This window comes from Episyrphus balteatus, chromosome 1 (genome assembly GCF_945859705.1).
Source record: "Episyrphus balteatus chromosome 1, idEpiBalt1.1, whole genome shotgun sequence".
NCBI lineage: Eukaryota > Metazoa > Arthropoda > Insecta > Diptera > Syrphidae > Episyrphus > Episyrphus balteatus.
In genome coordinates, this window is record NC_079134.1 from 37,096,273 (window position 1) to 37,115,924 (window position 19,652).

At 31.0% G+C, this 19,652-nt stretch overlaps 2 protein-coding genes across 2 annotated transcripts in view; one reads left to right on the plus strand and one right to left on the minus strand.

The window, feature by feature from the left end:
• The window catches only part of LOC129907024 (RNA-binding protein FUS), a 101,663-nt gene that overhangs the window by 40,547 nt on the left and 41,464 nt on the right, over window positions 1–19,652 (minus strand). The gene's annotated exons all lie outside the window — the stretch shown is intronic.
• LOC129914625 (kinesin-like protein KIF15) overlaps window positions 2,490–19,652 on the plus strand; it is a 28,664-nt gene continuing 11,501 nt past the window's right edge. The window contains exons 1-3 of the mRNA XM_055993991.1: window positions 2,490–2,589; window positions 2,646–5,885; window positions 6,048–6,202. Coding sequence (XP_055849966.1) covers window positions 2,653–5,885; window positions 6,048–6,202 — 3,388 coding nt within the window. The 5' untranslated portion in view covers window positions 2,490–2,589; window positions 2,646–2,652. The remainder of the gene's footprint in view (window positions 2,590–2,645; window positions 5,886–6,047; window positions 6,203–19,652) is intronic.

Below are 19,652 nucleotides of genomic sequence, written 5' to 3' on the forward strand. Positions count from 1 at the left end.
GGGCTGTGTTTTAAATTAGTGAATTTTTTGTTTTGTTATTTTGGTGTTAAACGAAAAATTAATTTTTTTTTCGTTTTTGTGAAATTTTACTGATAAAATGGTAACGCTGGTACCTTTTCGAAACATTTTTTTCGGATAATACGGCATCGCTGTGTGAGCTTTTTTATGTGATAGACATATCCAGAAGGCGTGAAGCAGAGTGAGATGCAAATGCCCTATCTTCCCTGTACTGCCAATTTTTATCGGACAGAGTATAGTGAATAATATGGCTGTCATAGAGCCAAATAATGTAATTCTATCACTTGCGCATCGGCGAGTCCAGTGATATAAAATCTGAAGAAAGTTACAATCATTTCCGGTCCCGCCTTGTCAATACGCAAATTGTGTTTATATTCAGCTCAACTAAAGGGCCCAACCCGTAGAATCCGTTGCGTCCGTTCCGTCGAAGTTTTTAACTGAAAGCTTGATAAAATACACACGTTCTTATGGGAAGCGACCCATAAGCAACGGATCGGACGGAGACGGACGGATTTGACGGAAGAAGTAGCCCAACTTTCTACTTTTTCATCCGTCGTATCCTATGAAATTGGTTGTCAACAATAGATCTGTTCAATTTTCTGTTTTAGACTGCACACCGGGGAATTTCAGAACTAAGAACTGTGTTCTCTTCTTCTCCGATTTTATGAATTGTGAACTTTAATTGTTTATTTGTGAAGAAAATGTAATAAAAGTAACATTTAATGATATATCTAATAAATTATATCAATTAAATACTAAAATTCTGTTGTAGAGTTCAATTTTATTATGCCAAAGTCATATCTACAAATGATAATCTGTTATTAAAAATTGTTTTTAACTGAAGAGCAAGTACCTACATAAAATCTAGTCACGCATTTTATTTCAATAAAAAAAAGAACAATAATAGTTTAAAATTTCTTGCATCAGAACTTCCTTAGTGCACATTCAGCGATAAAATATCGAACACACCTCGGAATTTGAAGTGAGCTGTCAAAAAGCAATCCGTCGTACGACGTATTCTATGGGTCACCCCTTTCTGTCCCAAACTTCAACTTCAACGGATGGATTGACAGAACGGACGCAACGGATTCTATGGGTTGGGGCCTTACTACTGGGGTTGATAATTTCTTATATTGTATTATTGGTGGAAAATTAGAATCAAACAAGCAATGGAGTATATATAAAAAATTTACAATTAAATGTTACGATTTAAATTCTAGGTGGCTTAACCGAGTTACATGTTTTATACATTGTTGAAAAAGTATATTTATCTCCTATCAGAAACTGTAAAAAAAATCGAAAAAGGTAAAAAAAAAAACCGTTTTTTGCCCCTTACTCCAGATTTTGGGGGTGTTAGGGACCTTTTAAATACCGTTTCGTAATCAGTGCGACTAGCTCTACAAAACGTGATAGGTCTCCGCCCACGTATATTTTGAGTGTTACACCGTGTTATTTTTAAATAAAATTATGTTTTTAATATGTTTTTATTATGTTCATCTCCAATAAAAAAAAAAAACTCTCATCTTCGGGTTGCAACACTGCTGTGGGGTAAAACGGTTAGATTCAGCATAATCTAACAAATTTTTGAACAGGAATTCTTCAAAATCAGTCAAAATCACTTTTATACCTACATTTAATTTATATCATAACGAAGAGAAGATAATAAAAATTATTTTTATTTTAAATGGAATGAAAAATTGGTTTTATTTTTTATCTTGAATTCGAAATGACATCCATTCATCTTATGAGATTTAAGTGCAGGTTTATAATATGTAAATGTCTCGACCAGATTCAAAATCGAAGCTAAATCAACTTCTCTGATTCCCTTCTCTAAATGTATTGTTTAAAAAATATTTTTCAATAACAAAAAAAAAATAGAAGTAGATCCTAAAAAGGAGAAGTAGGAAAGTAGATTTTATACCCCCAAAACCGAAGTATCTACTTCGAACGAAGTAAAGTCCGAACTCAAAATGAAACTTCATCAGTAAAATTTATTAAATTGTTTTGTGAATAAAATTCAACACTAAATGCATTGTTTCTTTTTGAAAAAATTTGTTAAAATAAGCTTTCAACTTATTCCATCAATGTTTTGTTCAAAATTGAAGTTTAAAGTACTCAAAATAGCTTAACAAAATTTTTACTGATAGCTATAACTGAGCCCATATACAGATTTAAACTTCTTTCTCATTGTACAATCTACACTGGTGAAGAGATAAACAACGCTAATTACAAACAGAATAAACCTAGTTCTCAATACAAAAAACCTTTGTTTATTATTTCTTCACCAGCCCAGAACTGACATAAGCTGAAAGTTCTCTATAGTTTGCTCCCAGATCAATTTGAAAACAATTATTATTGATCTATGAATAGATCAATAGATAGAAGGGGTTTTGTTTATAAATTTTGCGTCTTATTTTGTTTGTCGATTTCCATATAGAAATATATACCTATACAATGATCGATAGATCAATTTATGCTGATTTTAGGGTTTTCCCCTTAAAACTAAACCCAATGGAATTTTCCATATTTTTCATTACTCATTGTCATTAGCAACAAGTAAACTTTCATTTGGTAAGTTTATTTAATTTTTAAAAATTTTATTAAAAAATATCAAATTCTATCTTTAGATTTACGATGTCTTCTGCAAATCCATCTTCTTCCTCAAACAAAGAAACAATAATTTTCGAAGACAATGAGCATGCAACAAATATTACTGAAAAATTAAAGATTTTCTATGATGAAGACAAATTCTTCGATGTTGTTATCTTGGCTGGTCAAGATTCCATCAAAATTCGAGCTCATAAAATGATCTTGTCAGTTTTTAGTGAGTATTTTTTGGAAATATTTCAAAACATCCCAAACACTTCAAAGATCAACGAAGTAAATATGAAAGAAATCGAATCTTCGGCTCTTAAATTGATTATCAATTACATGTATTCGGGCTCGATTGAACTGAATCTGGAAAAGATTGAGACTATTTTGCGAGGTGCAGTTTTTCTTAAAATGAAACATTTAGTTGATGGGTGTTGTGATTTTCTGGACAAACATTTGAGTAAAGATAATTGTTTGCATTGGCTACGATTGGCAAACGAACTGGGTTTATCTGGAATTAAACCAAAATCTTCCGAATTAATTTACTCGCATTTTAAAGAAGTAACTGAAGGAACTGAGTTTTTGCTTCTGAATGAAACTGAACTCAAAGATATTTTATTTAAAAACAATTCTTATAAAGACTTGGAGGAGCAAGTGTTTCTGAGTTTGGTGGCATGGATTGAATATGACAAAGCTAAGCGACAACACTTTTTCTTTGAATTGCTCTCGTTGGTTCGCTATTATTTTCTTACGCCAAGATTTATCATGGAAAACATCAATTATGTTTGTGTTAATTTTGAAAACTGTCAATTAATTCTTCATTGGCTTCGATTCCATTTGTTGCCTGAGTCTAGGACAGATGAAGAGAAAAAAATTACTTTTGTTTCTGAGACAAGCAATGAACTTAATTTAGGCTCACAGTCACAAGATGAAGAGATAAAAAATACGTTTGTTTCTGAGACAAGCAATGAACTTAATTTAAGCTCACAGTCACAAGATGAAGAGATAAAAAATACGTTTGTTTCTGAGACAAGCAATGAACTTAATTTAAGCTCACAGTCACAAGATGAAGAGAAAAAAAATACTTTTGTTTCTGAGACAAGCAATGAACTTAATTTAAGCTCACAGTCACAAGATGAAGAGATAAAAAATACGTTTGTTTCTGAGACAAGCAATGAACTTAATTTAAGCTCACAGTCACAAGATGAAGAGAAAAAAAATACTTTTGTTTCTGAGACAAGCAATGAACTTAATTTAAGCTCACAGTCACAAGATGAAGAGAAAAAAAATACTTTTGTTTCTGAGACAAGCAATCAACTTAATTTAAGCTCACAGTCACAAGATGAAGAGAAAAAAAATACTTTTGTTTCTGAGACAAGCAATCAACTTAATTTAAGCTCACAGTCACAAGATGAAGAGAAAAAAAATACTTTTGTTTCTGAGACAAGCAATGAACTTAATTTAAGCTCACAGTCACAAGATGAAGAGATAAAAAATACGTTTGTTTCTGAGACAAGCAATGAACTTAATTTAAGCTCACAGTCACAAGATGAAGAGATAAAAAATACGTTCGTTTCTGAGACAAGCAATGAACTTAATTTAAGCTCACAGTCACAAGATGAAGAGAAAAAAAATACTTTTGTTTCTGAGACAAGCAATGAACTTAATTTAAGCTCACAGTCACAAGATGAAGAGATAAAAAATACGTTTGTTTCTGAGACAAGCAATGAACTTAATTTAAGCTCACAGTCACAAGATGAAGAGAAAAAAAATACTTTTGTTTCTGAGACAAGCAATGAACTTAATTTAAGCTCACAGTCACAAGATGAAGAGATAAAAAATACGTTTGTTTCTGAGACAAGCAATGAACTTAATTTAAGCTCACAGTCACAAGATGAAGAGAAAAAAAATACTTTTGTTTCTGAGACAAGCAATGAACTTAATTTAAGCTCACAGTCACAAGATGAAGAGAAAAAAAATACTTTTGTTTCTGAGACAAGCAATGAACTTAATTTAAGCTCACAGTCACAAGATGAAGAGATAAAAAATACGTTTGTTTCTGAGACAAGCAATGAACTTAATTTAAGCTCACAGTCACAAGATGAAGAGAAAAAAAATACTTTTGTTTCTGAGACAAGCAATGAACTTAATTTAAGCTCACAGTCACAAGATGAAGAGAAAAAAAATACTTTTGTTTCTGAGACAAGCAATCAACTTAATTTAAGCTCACAGTCACAAGATGAAGAGAAAAAAAATACTTTTGTTTCTGAGACAAGCAATCAACTTAATTTAAGCTCACAGTCACAAGATGAAGAGAAAAAAAATACTTTTGTTTCTGAGACAAGCAATGAACTTAATTTAAGCTCACAGTCACAAGATGAAGAGAAAAAAAATACTTTTGTTTCTGAGACAAGCAATGAACTTAATTTAAGCTCACAGTCACAAGATGAAGAGAAAAAAAATACTTTTGTTTCTGAGACAAGCAATCAACTTAATTTAAGCTCACAGTCACAAGATGAAGAGAAAAAAAATACTTTTGTTTCTGAGACAAGCAATGAACTTAATTTAAGCTCACAGTCACAAGATGAAGAGATAAAAAATACGTTTGTTTCTGAGACAAGCAATGAACTTAATTTAAGCTCACAGTCACAAGATGAAGAGATAAAAAATACGTTTGTTTCTGAGACAAGCAATGAACTTAATTTAAGCTCACAGTCACAAGATGAAGAGAAAAAAAATACTTTTGTTTCTGAGACAAGCAATGAACTTAATTTAAGCTCACAGTCACAAGATGAAGAGATAAAAAATACGTTTGTTTCTGAGACAAGCAATGAACTTAATTTAAGCTCACAGTCACAAGATGAAGAGAAAAAAAATACTTTTGTTTCTGAGACAAGCAATGAACTTAATTTAAGCTCACAGTCACAAGATGAAGAGAAAAAAAATACTTTTGTTTCTGAGACAAGCAATCAACTTAATTTAAGCTCACAGTCACAAGATGAAGAGAAAAAAAATACTTTTGTTTCTGAGACAAGCAATGAACTTAATTTAAGCTCACAGTCACAAGATGAAGAGAAAAAAAATACTTTTGTTTCTGAGACAAGCAATGAATTTAATTTAAACTCACAGTCACAAGTCGGTGATTTTGCAGTTATTGATATAAACGCAGATGATGAAGTTGAAATACGAAGCTACAATCAAACATCAAAGAAATGGGTTTTGGAAAAACGATCACTTCCTGAATTACGTCTTCAAGCTAAAATTATAAATTACACGTATTTATTTGATGACAAACTATATTTTATTGAAGTGTGTCAATTTGACTCCAAATCTTTTTTTGTTCATATTTTTGACTTGATAACATTTAAATGGTGTGGTTATAAAACTCTTTCATTTTTGAAATATTTTACATGTTTCAATCAATTTGCAAATGTAAGTGGACATTTATGTATCTTTGGTGGTTATTATGACATTGCTTGTACAAGATTTGCTTGTAATACACAAAAGCTGTTCAATTTCTCAACAGAAAAACAGACTCCCTTGAAACCACTCCTTAAACCAGATGCAAGACAAAGAATTGTTGGTCATAACGGTATTTTGTACATTTTTGATTTTCATTACGGCTGTTTGCAATGTTATGATGTCTCCACCGGTCAATGGACTTCAAAAAAAATACCAATTGATGATGTTAAAGAAGAATTTCGTATTGCTGGGGTCGATAATTTCTTGTATTGTATTATTGGTGGAAAATTAGATTCACACAAGCAATGGACTTATTTTAAGAATCTTACAATTAAACGTTACGATTTAACCAACGATACCTGGTGTGAAGTGGATGTTTTACAAAAAGAAGGACACATTGGTCAAATGGTCACAATTATTGGAAATAAAATGTTGTTTCTCAACGGAAATATATATATCACAGAGTATGATCTTGAAACTAAAACAATTAACGACATTCCTACATCAAAACATTATTATTATAATGATTATATTTTACCTTTTAAATTTTAATTTTACTGAGTAGACTTTTTAATACAATTTTGTTTCTTTTTTTTTTAAACCAATATATTTAATTTTTTTTAATAAATAATAACAATAATAAGTTTTTTTATTTCTTTTTGTACAAACAAAAATTATTAAAATAAATCACCCCTATTGCGCTTGACGAGTACGAGTACGACTCGCTTTGGAAGCTTAGCTTATGAACACAAAGTCGAAGGAGAAATCGTGGTGAAAAAACCAATACATTTGAAATTGGCTCCGCGGTGATTATAATTTCCATACTAATTTGAGCGGCCTTCGGACCCGTTTCTGAGCCGAAGTCGGACTCAGCTCCGCCTAAGGCGGAGCGGATTCGTACCGAGGTCGGACTTGTTTGCTTGAAGGGAAGCGTTTTTATTTACAGCTGCGGAACCGGACGTCTCATTTAAAAACGAAGAAAGAAAGAGATGAAAGATAATCAGCGTCGGCAACGACCCCTATCCATTCATATGGCGTTACAATGTATTAGGCATAGGAACAAGCACTCCATAAATTATATCCTCTAAGTTTGGAAGCCAAAATTTATGTTTTGAATTGCGTTAAATAGTAAACACCGTGTAAAATTTTTGACACTATTGAGGTGAATAAAAAATTTTCAGCTGTTAAAAATTTATTGGGCTTTGGGACCTGGTTAAATTTGAGTTAAATTTGTTTTGTTTTTTTTTTTTTTTTATTAAAAAATAGTTTCATTGCAGAAAAAAGGCAGACAAAATTTTAAACAATAATCCATACAGCTGAAATTGCGTTAAATAGTTAACACCATGTACAATTTTTGACACTATTGAGGTGAACAAAAAAATTTCAGCTGTATGGCTTATTGTTTAATTGTTTTCTCTGCCTCTTTTTTGCCATGAAACTCCTTTTTAATTAAAAAAAAAAAAAACAAAACAAAACCATCTGCAAAAAAAATTTAACTCAAATTTAACCAGGTCCCAGAGCCCAATAAATTTTTGACAGCTGAACATTTTTTATTCACCTCAATATTGTCAAAAATGTTACACGGTGTTAACTATTTAACGCAATTCAAACGCGCCCTTAATAATGAAATTCTGTGTCATAGGAATGAAGGACCAAAAGTGGAGTGAACTGTGAAATTAAATTTATATTTCAACACAAATTGGAAGTCGTTGACGAAGAAAAGATCTTGTTGTTGTTGTTGTTCAAAGCATCAGCTGAACTTAATTTCAGATTTTATTTTTCACGTTGAACGTTGTAATTGAAGAAATTTTATGTTGTGGGAACTAACCAATTTCATTAATATTTTTTTTCGCCATTTATTTTGATTAAATAGAACACAAAATGTTACTAAACATATTTCCAAACACATTAAAGAAACATAAATAGATTTGTTTATATTTCTCGAATTAAAGTCACAAAGTTCAGTTCTTGTGTCTTGTGTGTAGCATATTTGGTACTTTTACCATCTTCACAAACACATATAAGAATTTTCAGATGAAAATTTCCCCATATTCTGCTATCCATCGGGGGGAATAATCTCTAAATATTCACCAATTGCCATTCTGCTTTTCATCGGGGGGAATCCAAACTCACGTTGGTTATATCGGTAATGTTAGGTCTGTTTGGGTTCTTTTTGGACAAAAATACGAAACCTGTCAAATGTTAAGGAGTGTGGATGAAATCCTCTCAGAGAAAGAAAAATTGTGTAAAAGTACCCAAACGCTTTTAGCATAATATTTTCTGCTACTTTTTCCACAACAACAAAAATGTAAACAACAACACCAAGTGAAACAAAAATAGCTGCGTTCCTTTGGAAATATTTATCTACTTTTTAGTACTTAAAGTTGCTTTGAACTAGATAGATAGATAGATTGATTCTTTATTTTTTCATCATAAAGTTTAACAATTTATATACTTAAGAATAAGGACATGGCAATACTGCCGTCTGCCTGAGATGACATTTCATAAAATGATTTAAATAAAACTTAAGTTCCATTATAGGGTAATTTGCCTGAAGCAGTAGCTGACGGTGGGAGTATTATCTCCATTCATTTTACCTGAAGCGTAAGCGGACGGTTTAGGGTCATTTGCCTAAAACGAAAGTGGACGGCGGGAAATTAATTTCCATTTTAGGGTTATTTGCCTGAAGTGTAAACAGACGGCGGGAATATTATTTCCATTGTAGGTTATACGAAATACTCTGTTAGTGGTGAGGTCAATAATAATAATATTTGTATTAAAAATTGTAAATAATTAAAGAATTTTTAAGAATAAAAATATTTATTTTTTTTTTAAATAAAAATCTTGTCTTTTAGTGTTATTTGGACTTTGACGACCGAGTTTTAGCTGCTTTCTTCGGGTTCACCCTGGCCCCGCTGAGTCCTACCCTAGCTGAAAAGAAAAAGCTTACTTTTGTAAATTTCCCGCTTTTTCACTTTTTAGGAAATTGTAGTTTTGCCTTTAACAAATTGTTTTTTTTACAAAAAAAATATGGTTTCCGCATTTTTTGTTTTAATTTTCTAGCTCGAAAAACCATACAAAAATGCGTTTGAAAATTTTCACTTTTGTACTTTTCACTTTTTGAGCCAATGTAGTTAAAAGCCACTTAATGCAAAAAGTCAATAAGTCAACATTTTCAAACTCATTTTGTGATAGTTTTTTCGACCAAAAAATTAAAAATAATGATGCAGAAAGCTTATTTTTTGGTTTGAAACACAATTTTTGTATTTTTTTCCAAAAACAAATGGAGCTTGAAAAGAAATAAATTTTTTTACTTTTGTAAATGTCCCACTTTTTCACTTTTTAGGTCATTGTAGTTAAGCTTCAAGGCTTTAAAAGTATAACTACAACGGCAACTTTTTGCAAAAAGTCAAAAAGTGATAGATTTCAAACTCATTTTATGACAGTTTTTACGACGACAAAATAAAAAATAATGATGCAGAAAGCTTATTTTTTGGTTTCAAAAAAAATGTTTGGTAGTTTTTTCCAAAAATTAAAAAAAAAACAAATATTGCTAGAAAAAAATAAAAAAAATTAATTTTGTAAATTTCCCACTTTTTCACTTTTTAGGTCATTGTAGTTATGGCTTTAACATAAAAAAACGTTGTTGTGCGACGCAGTTGTCGTGGTAATGCCTTAAGAATTGATTTGTTTGATTAAAAAATGTTGCTTCTCACCATGGTATAAAAAGAGAAGGTATGATCATTAGAAAAAACTCAGTATCGAGAACTGTCAAAACTTATGGCTACTTAAGGACTTTGCACATGAGAGCGACCAACGAATGAACGAATGGACGAGCAAACGAGATTTAACACATTTCTGCGACTCAATTTCAAACAAAAAATGATTCAAATTATAAGAAACCAATTGATACTAATGTTAGAATACTAAAATTTGCATTTTGTTTGCTAAAATAAGAAAAATTTGTAAAAACAATTTGGTAGTTACGAATTGCAGTTTGGTTGCTACGAATTTTCAAACTCTAATCGCGTTCCACACATAGCCGTATTTAGGGGGGGGGGGGGGTTTTGGGTGTTTAACCCCCCCCCCGAAATTTTTTTTCAGAAAATCAAAAGATACCTATATTATAAACATATACAAGTCTAATATGTGCAGCACTAAATGATTTGTTTTTGTATTTTAGTGATTTACCAATTTTGCATCGTTGCAGAAACTGTCGATGAAGTTTGTATAAAGGAAAACAAAAATTGTTTGGTCCATTACAAAGAGTTTTTATCTCTTTGACCATTTCCTTAAGCACTATGTTAACACCTTAAAATGCTCTTTTAAGAACCCTTTAAATACCACAAGTACTTATGCATGGTTTTTGGTGCCGGGACTAAACTATGCTTTTTCAAAGGGTTTCGGTGGCCGAACTCGAATCCAAAGACGAACTTATTCGATCACATCTCGTTTATGAAATATTACCCTTAAATCTATTTTAATCTTTCAGACATCTTTTCTACTGTCCAAGATATCTTCAGTTGCTTATTACCCACTTTTGTTCTATGTTAACCTTAAATCCAGTATGTAAGCGAAAATAAATGTATCGATTTATTCAGAGACTGTAGTACCTACCAACGCTAGGAAATAACCTCGAAAACTGGTAAAAAGCGGGATTTTCGATTTTCTAACGGGAATATCTCAAAAACGCGATGTGATAGAATTTTTCTGAGTTCGGATTCAAGCTCAGCACATAAAAAACCTTTAGAAAAGTATATCTTGGTTTCTGTAACAAAAACCTTGTTGGCCATACTCAAAATAAAAAAAATGCGATTATACTTTTGCAATGGAAGAAAAACTTGTTTTTGTTTCTAAAAATTATAAGAGAAAGTAACGGGACATTTTATTCTTCTCAATATTCTTGTTTTTTGATCCCCTTTAATAAAAAAAATAAAACTGTGTCGCTGCAATACTCGGTTTTATATAAATAGCATTTTTATATGGTGCGATTATACTTTTGCAAAGCACTGTATTTACAACATTTCGTTATTCTTTTGTTTCAAATTATAAAATTAAACAATTTAAGTTTATTGTTAAATTTCAAAGTGAAGTATAACACTGGTAAACAAAATTTAACTTCTTTTTTGTTCCAGGGTATACTCTTCTATAGGTTTTTTGTATGCTGAGCTCGAAACCGAAGTCAGAAAAATTCGATCACATCACGTTTTTGAGATATTCCCGTTAGAAAATCGAAAATGCCGATTTTTACCAGTTTTCAGGGTTATTTTTTAGCGTTTACTTATTTTTTTTTTAAATTGAATTTGTAAAAGTTTCTAAAAGAATTAAGTTTTGTCTCTCTAAATCCGTGATGTGATAGAATTTTTCTGACTTCGGATTCGAGCTCAGCCTATAGAAAAGTATACCCTGGTTTCTGTAACAAAAACCTTGTTGACCAGTGTAATTAGCTCATGTCAAACAACTTGGATTATTTAAAATTTTGGTTTTTAAGTATTGCTAATTTCATTTAGAACTCAATAGATAGAATGTACCTGTCAAATTTCTGCTACAAAATTTCAGTGCAAGAAAAAGTCCATTTTTCAATGTTTTATATATTAAATTGTACGAAATAATTTTTTTTTATAAAGCCTTAGATTGGTTAAAATTTGTTTCTTAAAAAAAATGTTCTTGCTCGCTAACGCTCGCAATTTATATCAACCAACTTATCACTCTTTGTACCTACAAAACTAGAGATGCCGCTGAATATTTGGCCATTTTTAAATTCGTTTACCGTAAGCAGGGCTTTTTTAAACTTTTAACTACGAATTCCTCTCCTAAAAAATACTTAAAAAGGATATTGGCAAATTTTTCGCTTCTACACAGTTCAAATGACTATTTGATTTAGCGGGATTTAGAATCGACTGCAGTTACATATAGTTGATACAAAGTATTGTGATTTCTAAAAAAAAATTGTTTGGTCTGAGCTAACCCCCCCCGAAATGAAATCCTAGCTACGGCTATGGTTCCACATACCATCCACACTACAACGAATAAATTGTTCGCGCGCGACTTAACCCCAAAATTACTCTTGTACCAACTTGTACCGACTTAACCTCAAAATTACTCTTGAACCCAATTGACAATTCGTCGCTGTCTGCGAATTGAAATATTAACTCATGTGAAAGATATGTCAAAATATGCGACCATCCACAGTTCACAGTTCGTAGCTCATGTGCAAAGTCCTTTAAGGTTTTGACAGACCAGCCCATTGAAATTGTTGTTGTAAACAAATTTGTCTTGGAAATTGTTGTTGCTTTTGACTTTGCCAAATGCCAAACGTCAAAACCTTACTACCCCATTTTGTAAGATGGCGGCTCTTATGATCATATCTTGTCTTTTTATACCATGGCTTCTCACCACATAGTACCACGGATTACCTTTTTACTACTGTATATTATGAAGATCTGCACCTGAATGCACCTTTAATAAATGTGAACATATCTTTAATCATTATTAAGTGTCTGAACGCATTCATTAAAATTTTCCTGGAAGATTTGACATTTCTCAAACGTCAAGCTGAAAGTTTTCTTCGTATTGTTAATTTGAGAACACCAACTTCAAATAAAGAGTAAATTCTAATTGAATATCGTTTTTTTATTGCGGAAAAATATAAAATAAATAAAAAAAAAACAATTTGCGATCAAAACATATTTTTTCCTGGCATAGTTATTGTGAAAAAGTCAAATTACTGTGACTTTTCTTCCCGTGATTGTCTTCAGGATATTTTGTCTCTGTAAAACGACAGCATACGGCCAAAACAATTAACTTTCTACTTCATCTTCACTCAGATCTTAATAATATCTGCAATTTCCTATTGATTTTGATTTAATCGAATTTATATTACCGAAGAAAATAAACAAAATTATTGATCAAAGGAATCTCTGGTTTTATTTTGCAGAAGTTGTTTTAATTCAGATTGACGTATATGTTAAAATTGTTGTCAAAGGACACACACACAATCGCAAAAAGGACTCGGTCTGTTTTCATGTTCCTACAAGCTAAATGAAAAAAAAAATGAAGTGTGAACAGGGTTCGGACTTTACTTCGATCGAAGTAGATTTACTTCGATTTTGGGAAAAAAATAAAATCTACTTCCTTACTTCTCTTTTTCAGGGTCTACTTCTATTTCTTGATTGAAAAATATTTTTCAAATAATAAATTTAGAGAAAGGGATTTAACTTCAATTTTAAATCTGGTCGAGGCATTGAGAAATAAAGCTCAACTGAAATCTCAAATGATGAATGGAGGTCAATTATTCTTCGGATTCAAGATATAAATAAAGTTTATCAAAGTAATTTTGACTGATTTTGGAGAATTCCTGATCAAAAATTTGTTAGATTATGCTGAATTAACCGTTTTACCCCAAAGCACCATTACAACAACGAGATGAGAAAGGTTTTTTGGAAAAGATCATAATAAAAAAAGTAAAGAAAAATAATTTTGTTGAAAAATAATTTTTTTAGAATAAATTTTTGTAAATAAATGTTCTGAAAGTTTAATTTTGAAATCTGCTTCCGAAATTTGGGATCTACTTCACTTTTTTTTCAAATTTGCTTCGAAATTTTGAAACTAAAGTCCGAACCCTGAGTGTGAATGACAAATTTGAGTGAAGTTGGTGGAGGTTGAATGATTGACGGATGGAATTTGAACGAATGGAACATGAAACAGGTTGAATTGCAAACACAATGCCCTTAAGGAGATTACACTTTGCATTTTCGTTTTTGATACTTTTTTTACGTAGTTAAAACGTAGTTCAACAATATCTAATCAACAATATCAATATCAACAATAGCTCAGACCAAACAATTTTTTTTTAGGAATCACAATACTTTGTATCAACTATATGTAACTGCAGGCGATTCTTAATCCTGCTAAAGCAAATGGTCATTAGAACTGTGTCGAAGCGAAAAACTTGCCTGTTTACCGTAAACGAATTGAAAAATGGCCGAATATGCGCGGCATGTCTAGTTTAAATTGGTACAAAGAGCGAATAAGTTGGTTGATATAAATTGGGAGCGTTAGCGAGCAAGAAACCATTCTTAGGCTTTATATAAAAAATTATTTCGCACAATTTTATGTATAAAACATTGAAAAATGGACAGTAAATTGATAGGTACATTTTATCTATTAAGTTCTAAATTAAATTGGCAATACCTCACGGTGATCTTGAAGACGCGGCAGGTTTTAGAAAAATGGATCCCAAAAGTAATGATGCAGGATTGTTCGGACTGATTTCAGGATTCTAAATATGTAAACTTCAAAATCGTACCTGATCCCTTTTTTGAGTTATAAGCATTTTTGTATACACGGGAGGGCATTTTGACTTAGAAAGGGGAAAAAATTGTTAAAAAACATCGAAAAAAGACATTTTGATTTTGTATATGTTTTTCGAAAGCTATAATATTGTTCTTGAGCAAATATGTTCTGAGAAATTTAATTTCAACAACATTATTTAAGAAAAAAAAATTATTTTCTTCAAGTTTATTTTTTTCCATTTTTTAAAATAAAGGGTACAATTATAAATTTCTAGTCGAAAACAAAAAACCGCATGCTTTTAAGTAGGTATTTTAGTTTTTGAGATTGGAGGAAAAATGTATCGCATCCCCAGAATTTTTGTTTTCCTCCTAGACTATTGATTATGTCATTCAGAAAGGAACTAAGACACGTTCACGGGTTTTTATTGCCGGAATCGTTCAATGGGTCAAAAGAGAAGATAAAACCGCGGAGTGCTATTGAATGAGAGGGTGCAAATTGAAAATAAGGGTGCAAAAGCCCCTTTTTTGGTTTGTTCAATATATCTCGTAAGCCGAGCAAAATTTTGATATATTGCATTTGAAACTTTTTGTAGAGAATTAAATTCCCTATTAGAATAATGTTTTTTTTTAAATTGAAAAAAAAAATTTCCGTACCAAAAAATTCGATTTTTTGAGTTTTTTTGTTTTTTTAGTTGTGTATTTTTTTTTGGGTTGAGATAGGCATAAACATTGCTCTAAAGAAAAAAAGAAGATTAAATTTCCTTCAAAATGCTGTGCTCACTAAATTTTTTCATTGAAAATGAACCGAAGTATGGCCATTTGAATCTATCTTTTTTTTTCGCATTTTTAGTTTTACTCAAGTAAAACAGAAACATTTGAGGGGAAAGTACGATAACTTAAGAACCAAGAATTAATAATGAGATTTTGTAGAGGGGCTAAATACAATCATTGTTGACTATGAGAGGGGGGGGTCTATCTTCCCCCGTTTTGGCGGGAGGGGCAATTTTCTAAAAAAATACTTAAAATTTCAAAAAAATTATTAAAAAACAACGGCAACACTTACAGTTATGATTGATACTTTCTTCAAAAGCTAAGATTATAAACTTAATGTTCTTAATGTTAATTTTAAAATAAAGTTATTTCAATCAGTTGTTTTTGAAGTCAGATAAAGAAAGTAGTTTTTCTATTTTTTCAATTTTAGAATTTAAGGAACATATCGTCGGTCTCTTGAGAAAACCTTGTAACTCCCAAAATCAAAATTTTACAGGAGAGACGAAAGAGTAAACAAACAACAGGGGTGAGATTCTGTATGGCGAAAACGAACAAACGTTTTCGTGTGTGCGAAAGGTTTGATTCATACAACTTGAAAAACGAAAGTATTTGTTCTGTATCTGTCGCAAATGTTCTTTCGTTTTTCAAAAACGAACGATCGTTTTCGTTTCGTTTTTTTATAGAATGTACCCCCAGAGTAGTTGGGAAGAAACGCGCTGTGCAAAATTTGAATTTAAGTCTATTTAGAGTTTTTTGTTTTCGACTAGAAATTTATAAGACCATTGAATTATGGAAAAATGGAAAAAAATAAACTTGAAGAAAAAAAAAATTTTTTTTTCTAAAATAATGTTTTTGAAATTAAATTTCTCAGAACATATTTGCTCAATCTCCTTAAATTAAAGACTTACTTCAAGAACAATATTATAGCTTTCGAAAAACATATACAAAATCAAAATGTCTTTTTTCGATGTTTTTTAACAATTTTTTCCCCATTCTAAGTCAAAATGCCCTCCCGTGTATACAAATATGCTTATAACTCAAAAAAGGGATCAGGTACGATTTTGAAGTTTACATATTTAGAATCCTGAAATCAGTCCGAACAATCCTGCATCATTACTTTTGGAATCCATTTTTGTAAAACCTGCCGCGTCTTCAAGATCACCGTGACCTACTTAAAAAAAAAATTTTAAATAATCCAAGTTGTTTCACGTTGAAATTTAACAATAAACTGAAATTGTTTAATTTTATAATTTGAAACAAAAAATAACGAAATGTTGTTCATGCAATTTTAAAGTTCAAGTCACCTCAATTCCAAATTTATAAAGCGTTTCGCCTACTTAAAATAAAAATAATTTTAATAATTTTTTATTATTTTTGTTATTTTTTTTCGTTATTAAATGTTGTACATAGGTACTACAATACTGAATAAATGGATACATTTATTTTCGCTTATATACAGGATTTAAGCTTGACATAGAACAAAAGTAGGTAAGAAGCAACTGAAGATATCTCGGAGAGGAAAAAAGATGTCGGAAAGATTTAAATAGATTTAACGGTAAAATTTCAAAAACGAGATGTGATCGAATATGTCTGTCTTTGGATTCGAGTTCGGAACACCGAAATCCTTTGAAAAAGTATAGTTTAGTCTGGGCACCAAAAACCTTGCATAAATACTTGAGGTATTTAAAGGGTTCTTTAAAGAGCATTTTAAGATGTTAACATAGTGCTTAAGGAAATGGTCAAAGAGGCAAAAACTCGTTTTTTTTTACCAAAATTGTAATGGTCCAAAAAAAATTTGTTTTCCATTACACTGTGCAAGTTTTTTGAAAATTTTTTTTGAGACAGGTGCGCGATTAACTGTTTCGCCCTATTTCGGACCCGAGAAATCGATTGGCGTCATTAGTTTTTCGATTTATCGGTACGACTTCGAACAAAATTTTTTTTGAAAGATTTTTAATTATTTTGAGAATTTTTCACTTTTTTTCGTAATTTTTCAACCAAAAACAATATTTATATTGCTAATAATTCTGCTCAAACGTTATTTGCTACCAGTAGAAAGACATTATAAACTATTTTGAACAATTTATTTGAAAATTTAGTGATTTTTTTGAAAAAAAAATTAAAAAAATCGAATTTTTTTACATTTTTTATCGTTTTTTCGCTGTTTTTGTTCTCTTTTGCACAAATACATTGCATGTTTTCCATTAAAAATTAATTTAACTGTTAATTTAGTGTTGGTTAAACTTTGACTGATAGCTTCGATTACAAAAAAATATCGAGTAGGTATATCGATATTTCACAAAACTATCGATAGTTTCAATACTTCCAAATTATTTTACCACAAGGCTTAGAGGATATAATATATGGAGTGCTTGTTCCTATACCTAATACATTGTAACGCCATATGCATGGATAGGGGTCGCTGCCTTCCTTTTTCAGTGCGAGTCCGGTTCCGCAGCTGTAAATAAACACTCTTGTTGATGACAGCCATCAAATGAAAATAAAATGGAGGCATGCACTCATCGAAAAACTTAAAGAAACTAGAGCCCTCTATAAAAGCTTCACGGAACTAACAGCACAAGCACTCCATATATTATATCCTCTAAGCCACAAGGTTACCGATATTATCGATAGTTTTTTCTCAAAACTATCGATACAATCGATAATGGAAACTATCGATATCTACCAAACACTATGTTAATTCGTTGTTTATATCCAATGTCAAACGAAAACTTAACTTGTAGTTCAAATTGTGTTTAATTAATTTCAAAGCTATCGATAATATCGGTAGCCTTGTGGTACAATAATTTGGAAGTATTGAAACTATCGATAGTTTTGTGAAGTATCGATATACTCGATATTTTTTTGTTATCGATGCTATCGATAGACTGTCAAAGTTTAACCAACACTAAACTAACAGTTAAATTAATTTTTAATGGAAAACATGCAATGTATTTGTGCAAAAGAGAACAAAAACAGCGAAAAAACGATAAACAATGTAAAAAATTTCGATTTTTTCAATTTTTTCAAAAACAATCACTAAATTTTCAAATAAATTGTTCAAAATAGTTTATAATGTCTTTCTACTGGTAACAAATAACGTTTGAGCAGAATTATTAGCAATATAAATATTGTTTTTGGTTGAAAAATTACGAAAAAAAGTGAAAAATTGTCAAAATAATTGAAAATCTTTCAAAAAAAATTTTGTTCGAAGTCGTACCGATAAATCGAAAAACTAATGACGCCAATCGATTTCTCGGGTCCGAAATAGGGCGAAACAGTTATTCGCGCGCCTGTCAAGAATTTCGACTTGCACAGTGTTATAAAACCTCATCGACAGCTTCTTTAACGATACAAAATTGGTAGAGACTTTAAGGGAGATTTTCAGATAGGTAATCAAATTACTAAAATACAAAAACAAACTATTTAGTGCTGCACATATTAAACTTGTATCTGTTTATAATATATCTTTTGATTTTCTGAAAAAAAAATCGGGGGGGGGGGGGGGGGGGGGGGGGTGTTAAACCCCATAACAACCCAATCGGCGAGAGCATATTCATCCGAAAATCAAATAAACTTCATACTCACACCCCTCGTTCTTTTATCCGAAGGACTTGTGTCAAGGCATATAAAAATGGCTTTCAAACATCCTTTAAATGTGTGTATGTATGAGGATATTTTCGTCACCACAAAACAACAGATGCATAATATTCTTTTCGCCAAAGAATTAGAATCAGATTGTCATCGAAAAAGAATGGTTGCTGAATGAAAAATGAGCACAATATAAATTTTATGAACAAATTTGTGGGTGGTGGGGGTTGAGATAAGGAGAATTGTTGTATGCATAAAGAGGTTCTATTGAATGATTGTTAATTCACCCCTTGAATAAGTCACAGACAAAAAAAAAAAAAAAACATTTCTAACAGAAAAAAACCGAAATATTTTTTGACAATTTTCAGAGGGTTTTCTCTTTTTGAGTCTAAACCGTAGATGAGGTTTTTGCTGGTAAAACATGCCAACTCAAATATTTCTTCCTTGAGACATCGACAAGCTTTGTAATAGTTGTGGGAAGGATATATATAAACAATAAGTAAGGGTGGAAAGAAAAAAAAAAAATACAGTAAACCGAAATTGAACAAAATGATAAAATGTCTAAATGATGCTTTTTCGTATGTTTCCTTCAGACAAAGGATTGTGCTTGTGCTGAAACCCACATAAACACTTAACACCCACACAAACATATTTCTTGGGCTTGAGCTAAGAAAAAAAAATTATATTTTTTAGTCGAAACAACTTCTTTTGGATTCAAATTCAAAATGAATAATAATTTTTAAATTTGCGTAGGGTTTTATTTGTCTATTATGGTCTAGCAACAATAACTTTTTTTTTTTTTATTTAAAAAGGCATGTGTGTTGATATGAATTGTTTGTTTGCTTGGTTTCATTTTCCAAATGCAAATATGAAATATTTTTTTTATTAGCAAAAGTTAGTTGGTTTTGTTTGTTTGAGTCCTTT